Consider the following 16,872-nt stretch of genomic DNA (forward strand, 5'->3'; position numbering starts at 1 on the left):
AGCATCCACCAATGGTGACCAAATAGCTTGTTTTTTATTTTATTATAATAATATTATAATATTTTTATATTATTATATTTTATTATTATATTTATTATGGATTTTTTAAACATATTTGATGTTCCTGAAGATAGCAAACTAATTTCTAAATCAGTGTTTCTGCTCCCACCATTCCCTCTGCTGGGGACACTTTTCTATGTCGTTCAGTCTCTCGTTTCATTTTCATTTTGTTCGCCTCAGAGAGGCCTTGCCTGCCCACTCACCCCATCACTGTCTATGGATTTACCTGTTTTATTTTTTTCTTCCTGACACTTACCTCTCTCTGATATAACACTATTATTTTTTTGTTTGCTTGTCTATTATCTGTCTCCCCAAATAGAAGATAAGTTCCTCGAGGACAGAAGTTTGTCCCTCACGGTCACTACTGTATGCCCAGTGCACAGAGAATATACTCACTCAACACTTGCTGCATGATCCTCTCTCTATTAGCAAGGATAAGGATGGGGTGAGGAGAGAGCCCCCTGCCCCTGTAGAACTGAGGGGCAGAGCTCTCTAAGAAATCACGGAATTGCACCTTCAAGTTAAAGATTTCAGCGACTTTACAAACACAGTCACCTATTAGCTGCACTAATTGACAAAGTCAGGCATTTATTTCCTGGTGAGGTGAAAACAGCACTTCAAGGACTCAGAAGACCCTGGAGTTTCCCTGGTTCTGATGTTTACCGATTGTGATGTGTTTGTTAGGCAAGATCACCCCGAGGCCCAGCTTCCTTTTCTACTTGGAAACCTATACCACCTACCTCATGGGGTTATTGTCAGGAAAATGAGTCAGCATCCAAGTGATCCAGCTTTGTTAAGAGCTATCTAAATGTAACCCACTACAGTAAGACACAGGTACGGGAGTCCACCGACTGCTCCCTCCTGACCCAGCTCCTCCCTAGCCCATTGCTTCACCTGCTCCCAGCTCACATACACGCATGCAAACACTGTCAGACGGACATTGCTCTCGTGCTTTGAAAACATCCATTCAGTCAGAATTTTTGCGAGTTCTCCATGGGCTGACCACAGTAAATACTAAGTTCTATTTTGAGGAAAAGCGTGATAGCATGAAAAGCCACTGGGATGGGAGTCCAAACCCTTGAGGTCTGTCCTGCACCGGACATTCTGTATTCATCCATCCCCAGACTCTGCCCTGGAGAAACCGAGACAAGCAATACGGGCTCTGGAGGCCAGCCCTGCCCTGCTGCAGCTGCTGCCCATCCTCCTGCCCATCAGGGCTGTGAGCACCAGCTGGGCTAGACTGAACCCCTAAATCTAAATCTTTGTCATGATTCACACTGGTCAAGGAGTTGTCAGGCCTTCAAAGCCCACACCTGCACTCCATGGCAGATGCTACTTGTCTGTGTCTAGAGGTGACTGTGAAATACCAATGAGCCCAGGCTAGGATGACTGTCCTTTGCAAGTTCTCTGGGTGATGGACAGAGGTAAATTTACAGATCTATCCTTCTAGGGGGGTGTCAGCTTCTATCATCCGCCTCTGAGGTGCCTCTCAGCCTTTCCTGAGACTCTGCAGACCTTTTTTTCACACATGTCCTTTAAGTTCATTTTTTCCTTGGCCAGGAATGGCCACAAAGTCAGTGTGTGAACTCCCCTGTGGATAAATGATGCTCTGGGAGCAGGCCAGTGCCTGCGTTCTAATAATGAGGGTCACTGTCATCCTATCTCAGGTTCCTGGATTTTGACTCTCGCTAAATATTTGCTCTGAGCTCCTAGTTCCCAAGTCCTTGCCTCGCTCTTAGAAACGTCCACCTGGCCTCTCCGACCTCTGCTGCTACCTCCCGTCTCTGGGGTTTGGGTTTGCTTATGATTCCACTGGGACCACTAGCACCTTTCCCAGATCCTTGCCAGGCCTGAGCCTAGACCTCTGCCCCGCTACCCTTGTTCTCAGCCTCCTGCCTCACTATCCTGGCCTTCTTGTTACCCCACAGATATCATCCTGAAACCTTTCAGGAGAAATCAAAACAATGTTTTTTAATTAAAGGTAATCAAACAGCAACAGGAAGAACCAAATATTAATTTTAGTTTAAAGCTCGGGGCACAAATATTCCAAGGAGGAATGCACAGCAGCCCAGGTGTGGAACCCAAAGCGAGGCTGGCTACCCAACTATGCTCTGCTTCGTTCTCCCCCACTTACAAAGAAATAAGATACCCTCCTCTGCTTCGTGTGCTCCACTGTGCAGTTAAGTCAGAGCTTCTGTAATCATGGACATACTATTAAATGGAAGGTAACGCCTAGCAAGTTTTTTGTTTTACCATTTTTCCTTTAATCAGCTGAGCGATTTTCTTCTGCGACTGGGCCAGTTTCTCTTTGGGAAGAGACATGCAGTCTGTGGTCTTCTCCTCCTTGGCTTTAGTGTCTTCTTCACTCTCTCCAGACCCAGTCGCCGGATACAACTCATCCGTCTGCTGGTGTGCTAGGATCCTGGTTTGCTGTGAGCTGTGGATACCAGAGAGGGACATGGAGTCATATCTCAAACAAGGTAAAACTGAAGGATAGAGCCCTCCCAACTGGGGACTAGAGGTATGCTTTCTAACATAAACTGGAAGGAATAAAGGTGATAAACTCATGTCACCCTCAAAGCCCAGCACAGAGACAGCAATGTAGGGGTTCAAATGAAACAGATTTGGTAAACCACCGACCTACATCAGAGTTGTAGTTCTGCTGCTTACTAACCATATGACACTAAGCAAGTTAGGACTTAATTTACTTCTCTGTAAAGGGAGGTCAATATGCATACATATCTGATGAGGTTATTGGATTAAATGAGATAATATGCATACGTCATGTATCATAGTGCCTGTTCTTTAGTAAGTGCTCTTTTAACCTTAGCTATTATTATTTTTAATAGCTCCATGACTCAGTTTCTTCATTTACAAAATGAGAGTGTTGTATTGGAAGATTTCAAAGATCCTTCATGTTCTAAAATTCTGATCCAAACCAGGAAAGAAAATGGATACAATGAAATAATGGAAAGGGAACTAACAGTTTGAGGCTAGACCTCACCTGTCCTCTTTCATATTTCTTAAAAGCTTCAACATGTAGTGGCCAACTAACTATAGACGATGTGGGCCCAGCAAGGAGAGAGGAGGGAACCTCACGCTGGGTCAGGAGCAGATTCAGAGGAGAAATGGCCTTCTCAGTTGCGTTAGAAGTAAACGTGTTGAGAAAGAACTGAGTAGGTTGAAAATATGCCCCCTTTCCCTCACCTGCCTCTCTCTCTCACACACACACAATGTACATCTCTGACTTCAACGCTGAACATAATTATGAATGGGTAATTAGAATGGTAAAGATAAAAGTCAAAGAGTTAATCTCACGTTACAAAAGAGATAAGTATATCCTAACATCACCAGAAAAATCAATAAAGTGATCCAGAAGAAACAGAATTCTGAGATCTTGAGAACAAGAACCATTTATAATTAATTATAAATAAGTCCCCCAAAGGAATCACCTTTATATTTGCAATAGTTTTTAAAAGTTCAACCATTGCATAGTTTGTTTTTTTTTTAAAGATTTTATTTTTCCTTTTTCTCTCCAAAGCCTCCTGGTACACAGTTGTATATTTTTAGTTGTGGGTCCTTCTAGTTGTAGTATGTGGGATGCCGCCTCAGCATGGCTTGATGAGCAGTGCCATGTCTGCGCCCAGGATCTGAACTGGCAAAACCCTGGGCCGCTGAAGCAGAGCGCATGAACTTAACCACTGGGCCATGAGGCCAGCCCCCTTGCATAGTTTTTAATACAAAATTTATCTTCCTTTCCCACTGATTAGATAAGTAATGAATGTTCACTGTACAAAAAAAAGGAGGGGACGGCGGCCAGCCCCATGGTGTAATGAAGTTTGGCGTGCTCCACTTCGGTGACATGGGTTCGTGGGTTCTGATCCTGGGTACAGACCTACACCACTTGTCAGCAATGCTGTGGCGGCAACCCACATACAAAATAAGAGGAAGACTGGCATGGATGTTAGCTCAAGGCTAATCTTCCTCAAGCAAAAAAACGAGGACGATTGGCAATAGATGTTAGCTCAGGGCAAATCTTCCTCAAGCAAAAGAAAAAAGGGAAGATTCAGAAAGGAAAATAAATGTCAAGTATAATTTTTTATGCCAGGTTTGAAAAATGACATGTTAATATCCATACAGAGTCCTGTTCTCAATAACCTATCCAGAAGCATGTGGGCAAACCAGGTCATGTGGATAGGAGAGCAACGTTTCTTCAGGATCGTCTACTGCCCACATCAGAAGTGTGCTTTCAGAAGACATGCAAACTCATTTAAAAAGCCAGGGAAGGCTAGCACTGCAATCTGATCAGAAGACGGTTGCTAAATTTGCCTCTTCCTTGCCTGGTGAATTCTGTATTCCTCCTTCAAGACCCAACTCAGATGTCACCTCAGCTAGAATTCTCGCACTAGAGTAGCAGTGGATACCCCCTCAGGGCTTGCGAAAATTTCCTCCAAACCTCTTCTATGGTGTGAATCACATTATAGTCTCATTTTCAAATTTTATTTGCTTTGTGTCTGAGTCTTCTGTGCTTTCTAGCAAGTAAACTCCAATAGGGCCAGGGCTGAGTTTCATTTGTTCCTGAAACCCTGATACCTGGCTCAGGTAAAACAAATGATGGCTTGTTACATGACGAACAAAGGAGTGAAAAAAAGAAAGTGCAAAGTCTTTAGGATGCTTCAAAAATACTGCGGGTAGGCAAAATCTGTGGCAAGAGATCATAACTGAAAAAAACGAACAGAAAGAAAATTTAGTCCCTCAATAGAAGATTTTGCTTAGGCTGCATATTTCACAGACCTGGAGCGGAAGTTAAATCTACTGGGGTCCCCGAAGAGATAGCTAATTACGGAGATTAAAAATGATTAAGTCCTAAATATTTTAAATTCAGCCTTGAATGAAATTAAGCTGAGACCAAGGCAGCAAGCTTCAGCGGCAGGGACCTCAAAGGAAGAAGAACCATCAAAGTCTTGAGAAATGACTTCACAACGTAGAACCCTGAACTAGCTTTGAACATCTTGTTATGAAACAGAAGAAAGATAAATGGAGACTATTGACCTGTCAGATATCGCAAAGGACAGTCAGAATAAAGAGAACAGGCAGGTTGAATGAGAGGCCTGCCTTGCCAGGTTTCTAACTTATTGTATATGTTGCCATCATAACTATAAATTCTGACTAGTAATATTAAATATGAATTATCTGACTATTTCCAAGACACTCTACTGTGAACTCCACATTTATAACTTCAACTTTTATAGTTATAACCCTTAACCTCAAGATTTTTTACAAGGTAGTACAGAATTAAATTATCCAGTACAGGAACCACTAGCCACATGTGGCTATTAAATACACACAATGGGGCCAGTGTGAATTGAGATGTGCTGTAAGTGTAAAATACAAACTGAATTTTGAAGACTTAGCATGAAGAAAAAATACAAAATGTTTCGTTAATTATTTTATATAACATTTGGATATATTGACATAAATATACTATTAAAATTATATTCACCCGTTTCTTTTTATGTTTTAATATGGCTACTAGAAAATTTCACATGACACATGTGGTTCGCATTTGTGGCTTGCATTATGGTCCTATTCGATAGCATTGGTACAGAGCAATGGTTCTCAACTACGGGTGAGTTTGCCCGGGGGACATTTGGCAGTGTTTGGAGACATTTTTGCTTGTCACAGTTGGAGCACTGCTACTGGCATCTAGTGGGTAGAGATCCGGGATGCTGATAAACATCCTGTGATGCACAGAACAGTGCCCTACAACAGAATTATCCAACCCAAAATGTCAAGAATGCTCAGCTTGACAAACCCTGGGATAGAGGAATGGTTAAAGAATGGACTCCAGTCAGACTCCTCCATCTGAATACCACTTATGAGCTGTGTGACTTTGGGCAAATTGCCTGATCTCTCTTTGATTCATATTTCTTATCTATAACAAAGGGTAATAACAGTGCCTCCTTCACAGGGTTGCTGAGGGAATCAAACGAGTCAATAGGTGTAAAGTGCTTAGAACAGGGCCTGGCACATAGTATTTGCTCAATAAGTATTAGCTATTATATTGTGAAATTTTTTATTTATTGTCTCTTCTTGACTTTTTATTTCATGCAACAATTTTAACTTACTCACTTTGTTATATTTAATTCCCTATGACTTCACCAATCTTGTTATAATTAACCTATCTTCATAAAAAAAATTAAAATTCCCCTTAAGTTTGGAAAAAACAATTATTTCCCATCTTGCACAAGTACAAGTGGATATTACAGCAGAATTGTTATTAAAACACATCACAGGGCCAGCTATGGTGGCCTAGTGGTTAAGTTTGGCAGCCCGGGTTCGGTTCCCAGGCATGGACCTATAGTACTGTGTTAGCGGCCATGCTGTGGCAGCCCACATACTAGAAAATAGAGGAAGATTGGCATGATGTTAGCTCAGGGTGAATCTCCCTCAGCAAAAAAAAAAAAAAAAAGCACTAACAACAAAAAAACACATCACAGAAGCTCAACCTTTTCTTCTGTGTAATATGCATGCAAAGCTCCTCACCCAGATTTGCCTTAAGTGGGAGATCCCAGTGTTTCAGGTCAGTGAGTGAGTGTAACGTCAAGTTTCCGTGGTACTTACAGATGGAAGCAGAAGTCCCAGTCGGTGTCATTGCTGACAGTTGGGATGCGGATGGGGCTGGCTTGCATCTTCTTCCTTCAAGAATGACATGTGAGGTCAGCTTTCGAAGAAAAGGCTTAGAAGGCTGTTCTATTTTCCCTCTGATAGACGCTATTAACATGAAACTGAAACTGCCCAAAGATATAACCCATCCTAATTCCACAAACCACCTATGCACACTCATGAATGGAGACCCCCGGAAAGCAGAAATTAAAGACATTTGCTAATTAAATCCCTGAATTAACTTTCTTTCCTCTAATTTGTATGCCATATTACCTCCAAAATCCCTGCCTCTTTTTCACTCCTTAAGCCAGCAGATTTACAGCTCCTGAATCATGAAACTATGGTCTCCTACTCAAGTCAGATATTGTTTTTGCAGGTAGGACAGCAAGATGGATCCAGGCAAAGCAACCAGCCCTCAATACTAAATGAAATATGGCCAATGTATTAGTTAATGCTCTTTGTCCCTAACGCCATCCTACTATTTAATAGGTGGTCCTAGTTAAGGAGCTAAAACATATGTGTCTATTTTGGTTGCTATTGTAGGGGAGGAAGACTTTTCCTCTACCTAATGTGGGTTCATCTGGCCAGAGAACGAATTAAATTCACATGAGACAGAATAGCAAGAGAAAATTAAACAAAGCTTTATGAGGACCATGGCCCAGGGCCTTTCTTCCCGAAGGAAGAAAGGGCACTGAAGAAGTGGAGTGCACAGAGTGGTTATATACCCCCAAACAGGTGCTTCACATATGATTAAAATGTCCCTCCCACAATAGTCACAAGATTGCCCTGTCGGCACAGCACTTGATGGACACGGCAGGAGGCAAGTCTATTGTCTTGAGCTGGGTGGTCACAGGTGAGAGCAGCAATCACTTCCTAGCCTAAGGAAAGATGCTTAATTCTTAAGGAAATGCCAACATTGGGAGGGGGAGTTGATCATAGGAGATTACCACACAAGTACAGTAAACAAAATGCAGATTTAAGTCCTTGCCTTTGGCATTGATTAAGACTTTCTAGAGAGAAGGTCATCCCGTTTCTTCTTCCTGGCACAGAGGGGGATATCTATACAGATGGAGCTTTCCTTTACAATGTAAATGTCTCCTAACAAAGGGCAAGCAAGTTCCACTCCTCAGAGCCTCCTTCCCTGTCCCAGTTTATCAAAAGCAATCAGCCTCAAATAATCCTCATGCCAAAGAGACATATCTTGGGGTGGACAATTCCAGTCCCTACACTATCATTAGCTGAGGGAGGAAATGGTTGAAACTCAGGGCAAAAAATTTGATTTATAATTATTTGTAAAATTCAACCCTCATAGCTATCCCTATCACTTAAAACCAAATCGAATGCATTTATCTCTTGAACATTAATACCCACCAAGTCGCTCCTCATCTCACCCTGCAGAATGTCACTCCTTCCCACCTGAGCCCTGACTAGCTCTCTCTAACTCAGGCTCCAAAACATCCACAATCCAAAACCCAGAAGGGAAGATTCACTAATTTCTCTTTCTAATCTCTACTACCAAAACTATGGCCAGGGAGAGGGGTTTCGACTTCTCAAACTCCTAAACTCTGCTCCTGTGAAGTTCCACACGGCCCTGAACGCTAATACCACACTTCGGAACCTCTCTCAAGTGCAAATCGCTTCCTTCTTTTCGGCAGTGGTTTCTGCGGAGCGTCGTAAACCCTGAACCCGACATCCCGAGCATCGTCTGAGCTTCCCAGGCTTCTTTCCTGCGGGCGGCGCCCGGCCGCAGAGGCTCTGGCCGGAGAAGCGGGAGAGGGCGGCCGCGTACCTGGCCGCGGGCAGAGAAGCCACGCCCCGGAATAGCCTCCCCGGCTCCCTCGGCCGGCAGCTCGGCTTCCTCGGGCGGCGTCAGCGCCTTGGCCTCGGCGGACCTCGTGCAGGGCGCCGCAAGGGTGTCTTGCGGAAGCGAGGCGCTCGGCGAGGTCTGCCTTTCCCGCCGCCGCCAGGGCTCTGGCTCGGGAAACAATGGGGTTGCCATGGGAACGGGACGCTGCAGGCCGAGCCCCGAGCGGCGGCGCCTGTAGCCATGGTGACGCGGAGCACTTCCGGACCTGCGGAATCCCGGGCGGCTCAGGCCAACCACGGCTCAGGCCAACCACAGCTCCCGCCGCGCCCTCTGCTTCCCGGTTCCCGCGGGCGTGACGCCCGGGGCCTGAGGCTCGTCCCCAAACTTCCCTCTGCTGCGGCGGAATCCTCCACTACTGTTCTTAAAGGGACTTCACCTCTCGGAGTTGAAAACGCAAGAAGAGGAGATAAATCCCATCAAGGGGTGGAAAAGAGCGCCGGGCTCCACGTCTCTCCCTATTTAAAGCTACGACTTAGCGGGCTGTATCTGGCGACACCCAGCGCCTTCCGCGCGCCTCTTCGCGTACCCTGCACCCCTCAGCTCCCTGTGTGTTCTGGCTCTGCGGCCAGGGAGGAAAGGCTCAGTTATAAGTATTGACAGTGCTGGCACTGTCTGTGTTTCCTCTCCCGGTGTGATGTGAGCTATGCATGGTTAGGAAAGTGGAGTGCAGGAAGGGGAGTAGCTTAAGAAATGGACCACTAGTTCTACCAATGGTTAGCAGTTCAGAGAATATTTTCGAGCGGGGTGGGCACATTTGGCAAACACCACATAGCTAAGTTGTGCAGCCCTATGTTATTTTACTACCCCTCTTCAGTGGCCCGAAATACATACAGTGGTGACGATAACTCAGATCTGACTGGAGCCAGGGCAATTGTGGCCAATACCCAAATGAACAGCACCGGCTCCGGCAGCCTCTTGTTTGAGAGTGTTATCATGAACCCTACAATGAACTGAGGGCCTGTCAAGTCAGACCTGGGATGTCCCTCTCGTTTTCAAAAAAGAGCAGGCTCGGTAGAGAAAGGAGGAAAATATTTACTAAGAACTTGAAAGCTGGTGTTTACATTTAGTGTTCTTTTCAGTTCTGAGGTTGAAGTTTAATTGCTATTGATCCAAGACTGCCAAGATAGCCTTTCTGGATTTAGGTTGGAGGAGCTATTTAAATGAGTTTGCTTAAAAATCTCTTTAGTAAAACCTGGTAGGCCTGTTAGCTCAAGGTTTAAATCTGTACCCTCAAGCTCCTAAGGCAAAACTTTAGAAAGATCCCACTCCTTTTATGCTCTGTTTTCTAAGGAAACTCTCAGAAGGAAACAATGACGAGAGCAATGAGCTTAGCTTCAAGAAGTTGAGGTTCTTGGGGCCGACTGGTGGCGCAGCGGTTAAGTGCGCACCTTCCGCTTCCACCGCCCAGGTTTGCTGGTTCGGATCCAGGGTACAGTCATGGCACCGCTTGGCAAGCCATGCTGTGGTAGGCGTCCAACATGTAAAATAAAGGAAGATGGGCACGCATGTTAGCTCAGGGCCAGGCTTCCTAAGCGAAAAGAGGAAGATTGGCAGCAGTTAGCTCAGGGCTAATCTTCCTCTAATTAATTAAAATATAAAAGTCAAGGTTCTGGTTTTGACTCTGTGTGGCCCAGGGCAAGTCACAGTCCAGAGGACCAAATTTTTTTGCCTATGCACGGACAGTATTTGTACCACTTACTTTCTAAAACCCTGTTCAGTTTCGAGATTCCATGAGGGTAAACTGCAGATTTTTGTGACTCTATGAACAATAATTAACATGTATGGTGATGAAAAGGAAGAACCAGTTTCCTGTCCTCCAACACTTATTTCCCTTACCCGTGTTAAGTTGATCATCAAGCTGAAAAGTTGTAGTTTTCTCTCATTCTAGGAGATGGCGATGAGGTTGTTTCTAAGCATGTTAAACATGGCTTCTCTTTCCTCAACACTAGCTTTTGCTGATCACTGTAAAGGGAAGTATGGGACCAGAACAGGCGCTGAAGTCCGGTTCCCAAAGCCAACACACTGCTTCCACCAACGTCTAATTAGCTCCGGCCAGAAGCATGTTGCTCTGATCTGTAAAGATTAGAAATCAAATTGAAGGAACTTTAAAGACTCTTAGCATTCCAAACCCCTGTGCTGTTTTTTCCTTCCCTCGCCATCTTAACCTGGCCTCAAAAGTAAGCTTGGTTAGAGTTGATGTGCATGAGGTTCGTTCAGACTCTGGGTTAGAATCCTCGTAATCTAGGTGGATGGTGCTTTCACGACGTGCTCACTCACATTCCCTCCCTTGATCCTGAGATTGAAGACGCCAGCATTACTGTTGCAGAAATCTCACAGAGGAAGCACGTGGAGAGGTACTTCTAGACTCTTCCAATCCAGGTCAAATGTGATTATCGCCAGATTATTCCAACTCCAGGAACTGTGAAACTTAAAAACAAGGAAAGCCAAGTAACCTTTCTCTTGGACTGTGTAATTTCTTGAAACAGATTTTCTGGCCTCTCAAGACAGGGTTATATGCCTTCATTCTGAGCTCCCACGGTATCCTGTCTACAGTGTCATCATGACACTTTCCACACTATATTGGTCCTCTCTGTTTACTTTCAAGTTCTCACTCCATGCATCTTTCCATCCACCCAGACAGAAATGCCTATTGAATACCTACTATGTGCCTGATACTGTTCTAAACATTTGGGAAGCAATGGTTGACAAGTAGATAAAGATTTTGCTCTCCTGGAGCTTCTCTTCTACTGGGTGAAGAAAAACAGAGGGCTGCTAGTAAACAATATGACATCTCTGCAAGTTAGAAAAAGGCACATGGCTTAGTGAATAGGCAGCAATGTCGTGTGAATTAGGAAAAAGTGTCTTCTCCTAGCCAGACTCGGGCCCCTGCCAAGGGTGAAAGCTTTGGGAACAGAGGACGGGCTGGATTTCAAGACTCACTCTCTCCCTCCTTCAGCTGGATGAACCACCTTACATGGAAGTGATAAATGATATGGAGAAAAATAAAGCCAAGAAAGGGATCTAGAAAGTGATGTGAACCTGTGGGGAGGCTGTGCTAGGTTATATAGTGTAGTTAAGGAGGGCCTCTGAAAAAGGTGGCATTGCGCAGAGAACTCAAGGAAATAAGGGAGCAAATCATGCAAATGTCCAGAAGAGCATTCTAAGATGCTAACAGCTAGTGCAAAGGCCCTGAGGCAGGAGCAAGTTTAATGGATTCAAGGAAGAGCAAAAGGGCAATTAAGAATGAGAGACAGGAGAATGGGTCAGTGGAAGAGCAGGGCATCAGGTCATGCAGGGCCTTATCAGCAATCTATACATGTAAATATCCATCCACCCACACACCAGTGAATATTGAATACCTACTAGGTGGCAGGCCCTGTTTGATGAGCTGTGAGTTCCTTGTGTGCAGGAGCTATGTTCACCATGGAGCCCTTAGCATTCAGCACAGTTCCTGGCATATTATCAATGTTCAGTAACATTTCATAAACTGAGTCATCTTCATGAACTTCCCGTTAGTAGAGATTCTGGCCTCTCAATGTGAATGTTTCCTACTGCTGCTGTTAACAAGTCACCGCAAACTTAGTGGCTTAAAATGACACAAATTTATCTCATAGTTCTGGAGGTCAGAAATCTGCAGTGGGCCACAGATAAGGTACCAGCAAGGCTGGTCTTTTCTAGGGGTTCTCCGGGAGAATTGTTTTTTTTCTTCTCAGTTTCTAGAGACCACCTGCATTCTGTGGTGTGTGGCCTCTTCCTCTATCTTCAGAGCCAGCAGTGTAGCATCTTTAAATCTCTGACTCTGACTCCTGCTTCCACATTCAAAGACCCTTTGGATTATATTGGACCCAGCCAGACAACCCAGGATAATCTCCTTATTTTAAGGTCAGCTGATAAGCAAACTTAATTCGATCTGCAAACTTAATTCCCCTTTGCCATAGAACAGAAAATGTTCACAGATTCTGGGGAGTAGGACGTGGACCTTTTGGGGTGGGTGGGGCATTATCCTGCCTACCAGAGTGTGTTTAACCTGACTTAAACGCATTGGTTTAAAAACATCGGGAGGTGACCCATAGGCAACACTTAGTACCTACCTCTCCTCCTGTTAAAAACTTACATTATTTGATTGTGTCCTGCTCCTTTTTCTCCTCTACACGTCCTCCATTTATGATCTGGCAGATCCAGTCACAGTTCTTGAATATCCCGTTTCTTCCCATTTTAGGGCCTGGTTTATAATGAATGTGCAGGAATGTCTCTTTTCTTCTCTTCCACTCACCTCCATCTCTTGAGGATTTACTCCTTAGGGGAGCCTTTCCATCTGCTGGAACCCACACTTACTGCTCCCTCAACCAGCTCCTACGGCCCACTTATGGCGACCATCATAGATGAGCTCTTATCCTTTGTTTCACTAATATGCCACACATCCCCATAATGCTTGACAGTGCTCTGCCCTGAGCCGGTGGACCGAAATTGCAACTCTGTGAACGCCTTGGTTTGTTGCTTTTTCCAGCTCACCCTTTGCCTTGCAGTCTGCCTTTAACTTTGCTCAAAACATCACCCCCATCTTTGCTGGATAGTGTTTCTGCTGCTGTCAGCACCCAGCATCCCACAGTTATGCCACATTGCAAAAGGCTGTGCTTCAACACGTTCTGGGAGCATTTCCCCGCCACAGCATATCATGTGTTTATCTTAAGATGGGTGGGTTTAATTATTAAAGGCTTTGGAGTCTGAAAGTTTATGCAAGGAAAACAAATTGATGACTCTTATTCAACCAATGTGAAGAAAAGGTCATTCTTGCTCACTCACTCTGATGAAGCATACAATATTCTACTCTTTTCTCTACATTCCTGTATAACACGATGGAAGCTAGTGTGAAAATGGGCAATTTGAAAACTATCCAAACAATTCTCACACATAGGCATAGACATTTAAATAGGATAGCCATGGGATCATTTTTAGGGCTATAAAATCCTGGAAGCAGATTAAATGCCCATTGATGAGGAGGGAGTTAAATATAGCACAGTCATCCTAGGAAATATGACACAGTTGAAAAGAATGAGATGCGTGTGCTGGCAGAGAACTATCTCTCTGATATTTTAAGTGGAAAAAGTATGGTCCGGAAGAGTGCATACAGTATACCTCTGTATTTAAAGGGGAAAGTAAAAAGGCCTACATGTACCTACAGACATAGAATGTCTCAGGGCATCCAAGAAACGTATTGCCTTTGGGGAGTTGAACTAAGGATTGGGGGCAAGATCAGATTATTTCATTTGTCCTCCAGTTATAGCCCAATATCTAATCATTGAGGTATGAATTTCTTTCATCCATAGACTTTGACATGTGAGGCTTTTCTTTCCATCTAAGGTGACTGGTTTGCATTTTTCTAGTTTTCATGCCCAGCTGAGTCCCCATGAAATCATCTTCTGAGCTTCTGGTTGGCCTCTGTTGACCTTCTCCTCTCACAGTGCATGCACTTGATAATTTAAAATAGCAATAACCTCATACACCATTTGCATTATTTTCAGTGATGTCTTTTGTCCTTTTTTGGGGGGGAGATGACATTAAAGTCACTGTCGTAAGTATGTGTGGTATGTCATGGCAACGAGAGCTGAAGTTGAGGCAGAATTGTGTTGTGAGTGAAGAGAGGTGGCCTTGTTATGTTGCATTATGATAAATAACATTAGCTACTTAAATAATTGCACCCATTTCATTGTCATCTGTTTTAATTATGATTTCAACCTGCAAGAATTTACCCTACATTTTTCTCAGGAATGAATTATCTTTGTAACATGATAGGAGAATGTACTTTTTTTTTTTTTAACCATGTGTATGAATTACCTTTTCAAAAAAGAAAAGAGAAAAAAATCTCATAGGCTTTTAAATAGTTAAAAAGACTACAGATCAACTGAGAGGCAATTTGAATGAAAGAACTGTGACGCAACAGCCCAAAAGTGGCTGATCCTGGGGGCAGAATTCAAGATCAACCCAGGACCTAGGAGATGGAAATGATGTGACACATCGTGTGAGAGACTGCGGGCCACTGCTGCCCGTGGAACATAATGCAGGGTGTAAAAACCATCAGGCCCAAATGCTATTGACCTGATCTTCGAAAGCCATACAGCTATGCTGATAAATGCACCAAAAATCAACAACAGAGATGCAAAATGAAACAAAACTTTATTTTTTGCAATACCTTCTGTAAATTACAAAGGCAAAATGCTAAACTACAGCATATAACTTTTCAATATTTAACCAGAGTACTTGTAATAAATATGCATCCTGAAACAAGATAAAAGGCTACACTTCGTCAGGGAGCCTACAAAATGTCTCAAGTCTTATACTCGGCAGCATTTCTGTGCGGGGCCGGCAAGGGGGTTGTTTTGTGTTTTCTTAAGAGCTGTGACAAAAAGTCCTTTCACATTTCTTTGGAGCATTTTCAAAATTGCTTAACTATGAACAACTTAAGAAAAGTAACACCAAGCATGAGGGTCATTTTCGCTTTGCTGTCGTTGGTCCTCATCCAGTACACATGAACACGTCATCCAACACAGCCAGGCGCCCTCTGAGCCCAGGCAGCCCTGTGGTACGTGGGCCCTGTTAGAGCAGGACGTCACTTTTAGCGATCTACTTTGGAGATTTCTGTATTCAGTTTGCATCCCTCAGTAAGATTGCTGTAAGGGAGGCTGCAAGCAAGTTAGAAACATTTTTAACCTGAAAGTAAAGTGAACAGAGATATCTTCCCCCAAGACCTCGGCTATGCACCATAATGTTTACCATATCAGGATTTTGAGTTTCAAAGTTGAAAAAACCAATTAGTACTAACAGTCCTTCCAGAGATAATTCATGGGTGCTGGTGGAGCTGGGACATTCAAAATATTCAACGGGTAACAAAAAGTATTTACTATATTGAGAAATGTGCTACAGTTCTGAGGACACAAAGGCAGAAAGTCTAGGGGTACTGGTGGCAGCTCATATTGAGTTTGGAATACATAACTACCCTTTGCTATAGCTGAAAACTTTGAGGAAAAAGTTGTATTTTTAAAAAGTCTTAAGCATGGTTACCTACAAAATATTTTGTTAATATAGTCTAATGTGAATTTCACTTATTTAGGGGTTTAGATATGAAAACATCTTTAAGAGCCAATAAAAATACTGTAGAGAAAAAAACACTTTTAAAAAACTGAGGTTAAGAACGATGAGGCATTTCTTTTGGCTGTAAACACCCAGTTTACTGTCCCTTGTTTGAAAAACAAATGTTTGGAATTCCTGAGCTTCGTGAATAACAGCAGGAGGCAAGTTTGCATAGAAAATTTGCAATACGAACAATTTACCTAAAAAGGACTTTTAAGGACAATTTGCTTTTGTTTTTAAGCTTCATATTTTAGTTAATGGTACTCATCAAACTGTGAGACTGACGAGCAGAGTGATGAGATACATAAGGCAGATGGGGAAAAAAGATGGAATTCGAGTTTTTAAATCCACAGGATATCATGATAAAGGGTCCTAGCATGCACCACATAGCTGGTGCCGTACTAATTTGGTTAGAAATTAAATCATGTTTTGAGATTGGAAACCAAAGGCAAAAAGAGCCCCCTGTGCTGGAAAGCATGGCCTGAGCGCAGGAGCTGAGGCAGCATTCACTGCGTGGAGGCATCAACATATCACTCAATGAGGATGAAGCCACTTGGCTGGTCAGGTACCGAGGAGGGTGCCCACCCGCCAGCACCAGGACCAGACTCCTGCGCATGGCTGATCCCAGCTCTTGGATCCGAAGGGATGACAGGGCCTTTCACGTCCGCTGCTTCAAAGTCTCTAAGCAGTTCTGAGGAGGACAGTCTTCTGGGACCAGCCCTCACAAAGAAGCCTTTGGAAAGGGAAGAAGCTAAGCTAGGTCATGGTGCATACCATGATCGAGAACAATGGCAGTGGCCGCCACCAACTCTGGATCTAACACACAGATGGACAGGAAGGGGGCAGTGTCCTGCCAAGGAATCCACTTTACTTCTTCTGAGACTGGTTTTTGCACATGGTAAGGATTTGCTTCAGTACTTTCTGGACATCTTCATCCATCTGACCCTAGGAAATTCAAACAAAAGACACTCACTAGAACCTAGGTTCAGTCCTGGCACTGTCTCCTCTAGGGAATGAGATGGCTGGCTGGGATGAAGCCCTTGGCTTTTTCCCTCTGATCTTCCAAAGGAAGATTAGCCCGATCAATTCCCACATTTCTATGAGGAATTGAGTCAAAGGGGGGCCCTGCTTCTCCTCGGGAGGATGATGAG

The 16,872-nt window shown here is 43.8% G+C and overlaps 2 protein-coding genes across 9 annotated transcripts in view; both read right to left on the bottom strand.

Moving 5' to 3' along the window:
* Positions 1-8,789, bottom strand: part of TTC23L (tetratricopeptide repeat domain 23 like) — a 49,689-nt gene extending 40,900 nt beyond the window's left edge. For 2 of the 3 annotated variants that reach the window (XM_046671142.1, XM_046671144.1), the window contains exons 1-3: positions 8,516-8,789; positions 6,685-6,759; positions 2,314-2,497 (exon numbers count right to left, since the gene is read on the bottom strand). In XM_046671142.1, the coding sequence (XP_046527098.1) occupies positions 2,314-2,497; positions 6,685-6,752 (252 nt within the window). In that variant the 5' untranslated portion in view covers positions 6,753-6,759; positions 8,516-8,789. The other variant, XM_046671143.1, reaches the window with a different exon arrangement.
* A 5,959-nt stretch (positions 8,790-14,748) lies between these two features.
* RAI14 (retinoic acid induced 14) overlaps positions 14,749-16,872 on the bottom strand; it is a 138,290-nt gene continuing 136,166 nt past the window's right edge. For all 6 annotated transcript variants that reach the window (XM_046671279.1, XM_046671275.1, XM_046671276.1 and 3 more), the window contains one exon: positions 14,749-16,666. In XM_046671279.1, coding sequence (XP_046527235.1) covers positions 16,589-16,666 — 78 coding nt within the window. In that variant the 3' untranslated portion in view covers positions 14,749-16,588. The remainder of the gene's footprint in view (positions 16,667-16,872) is intronic.

The sequence above is a fragment of the Equus quagga genome, chromosome 9 (assembly GCF_021613505.1).
Source record: "Equus quagga isolate Etosha38 chromosome 9, UCLA_HA_Equagga_1.0, whole genome shotgun sequence".
NCBI classification, from domain to species: Eukaryota; Metazoa; Chordata; class Mammalia; order Perissodactyla; family Equidae; genus Equus; species Equus quagga.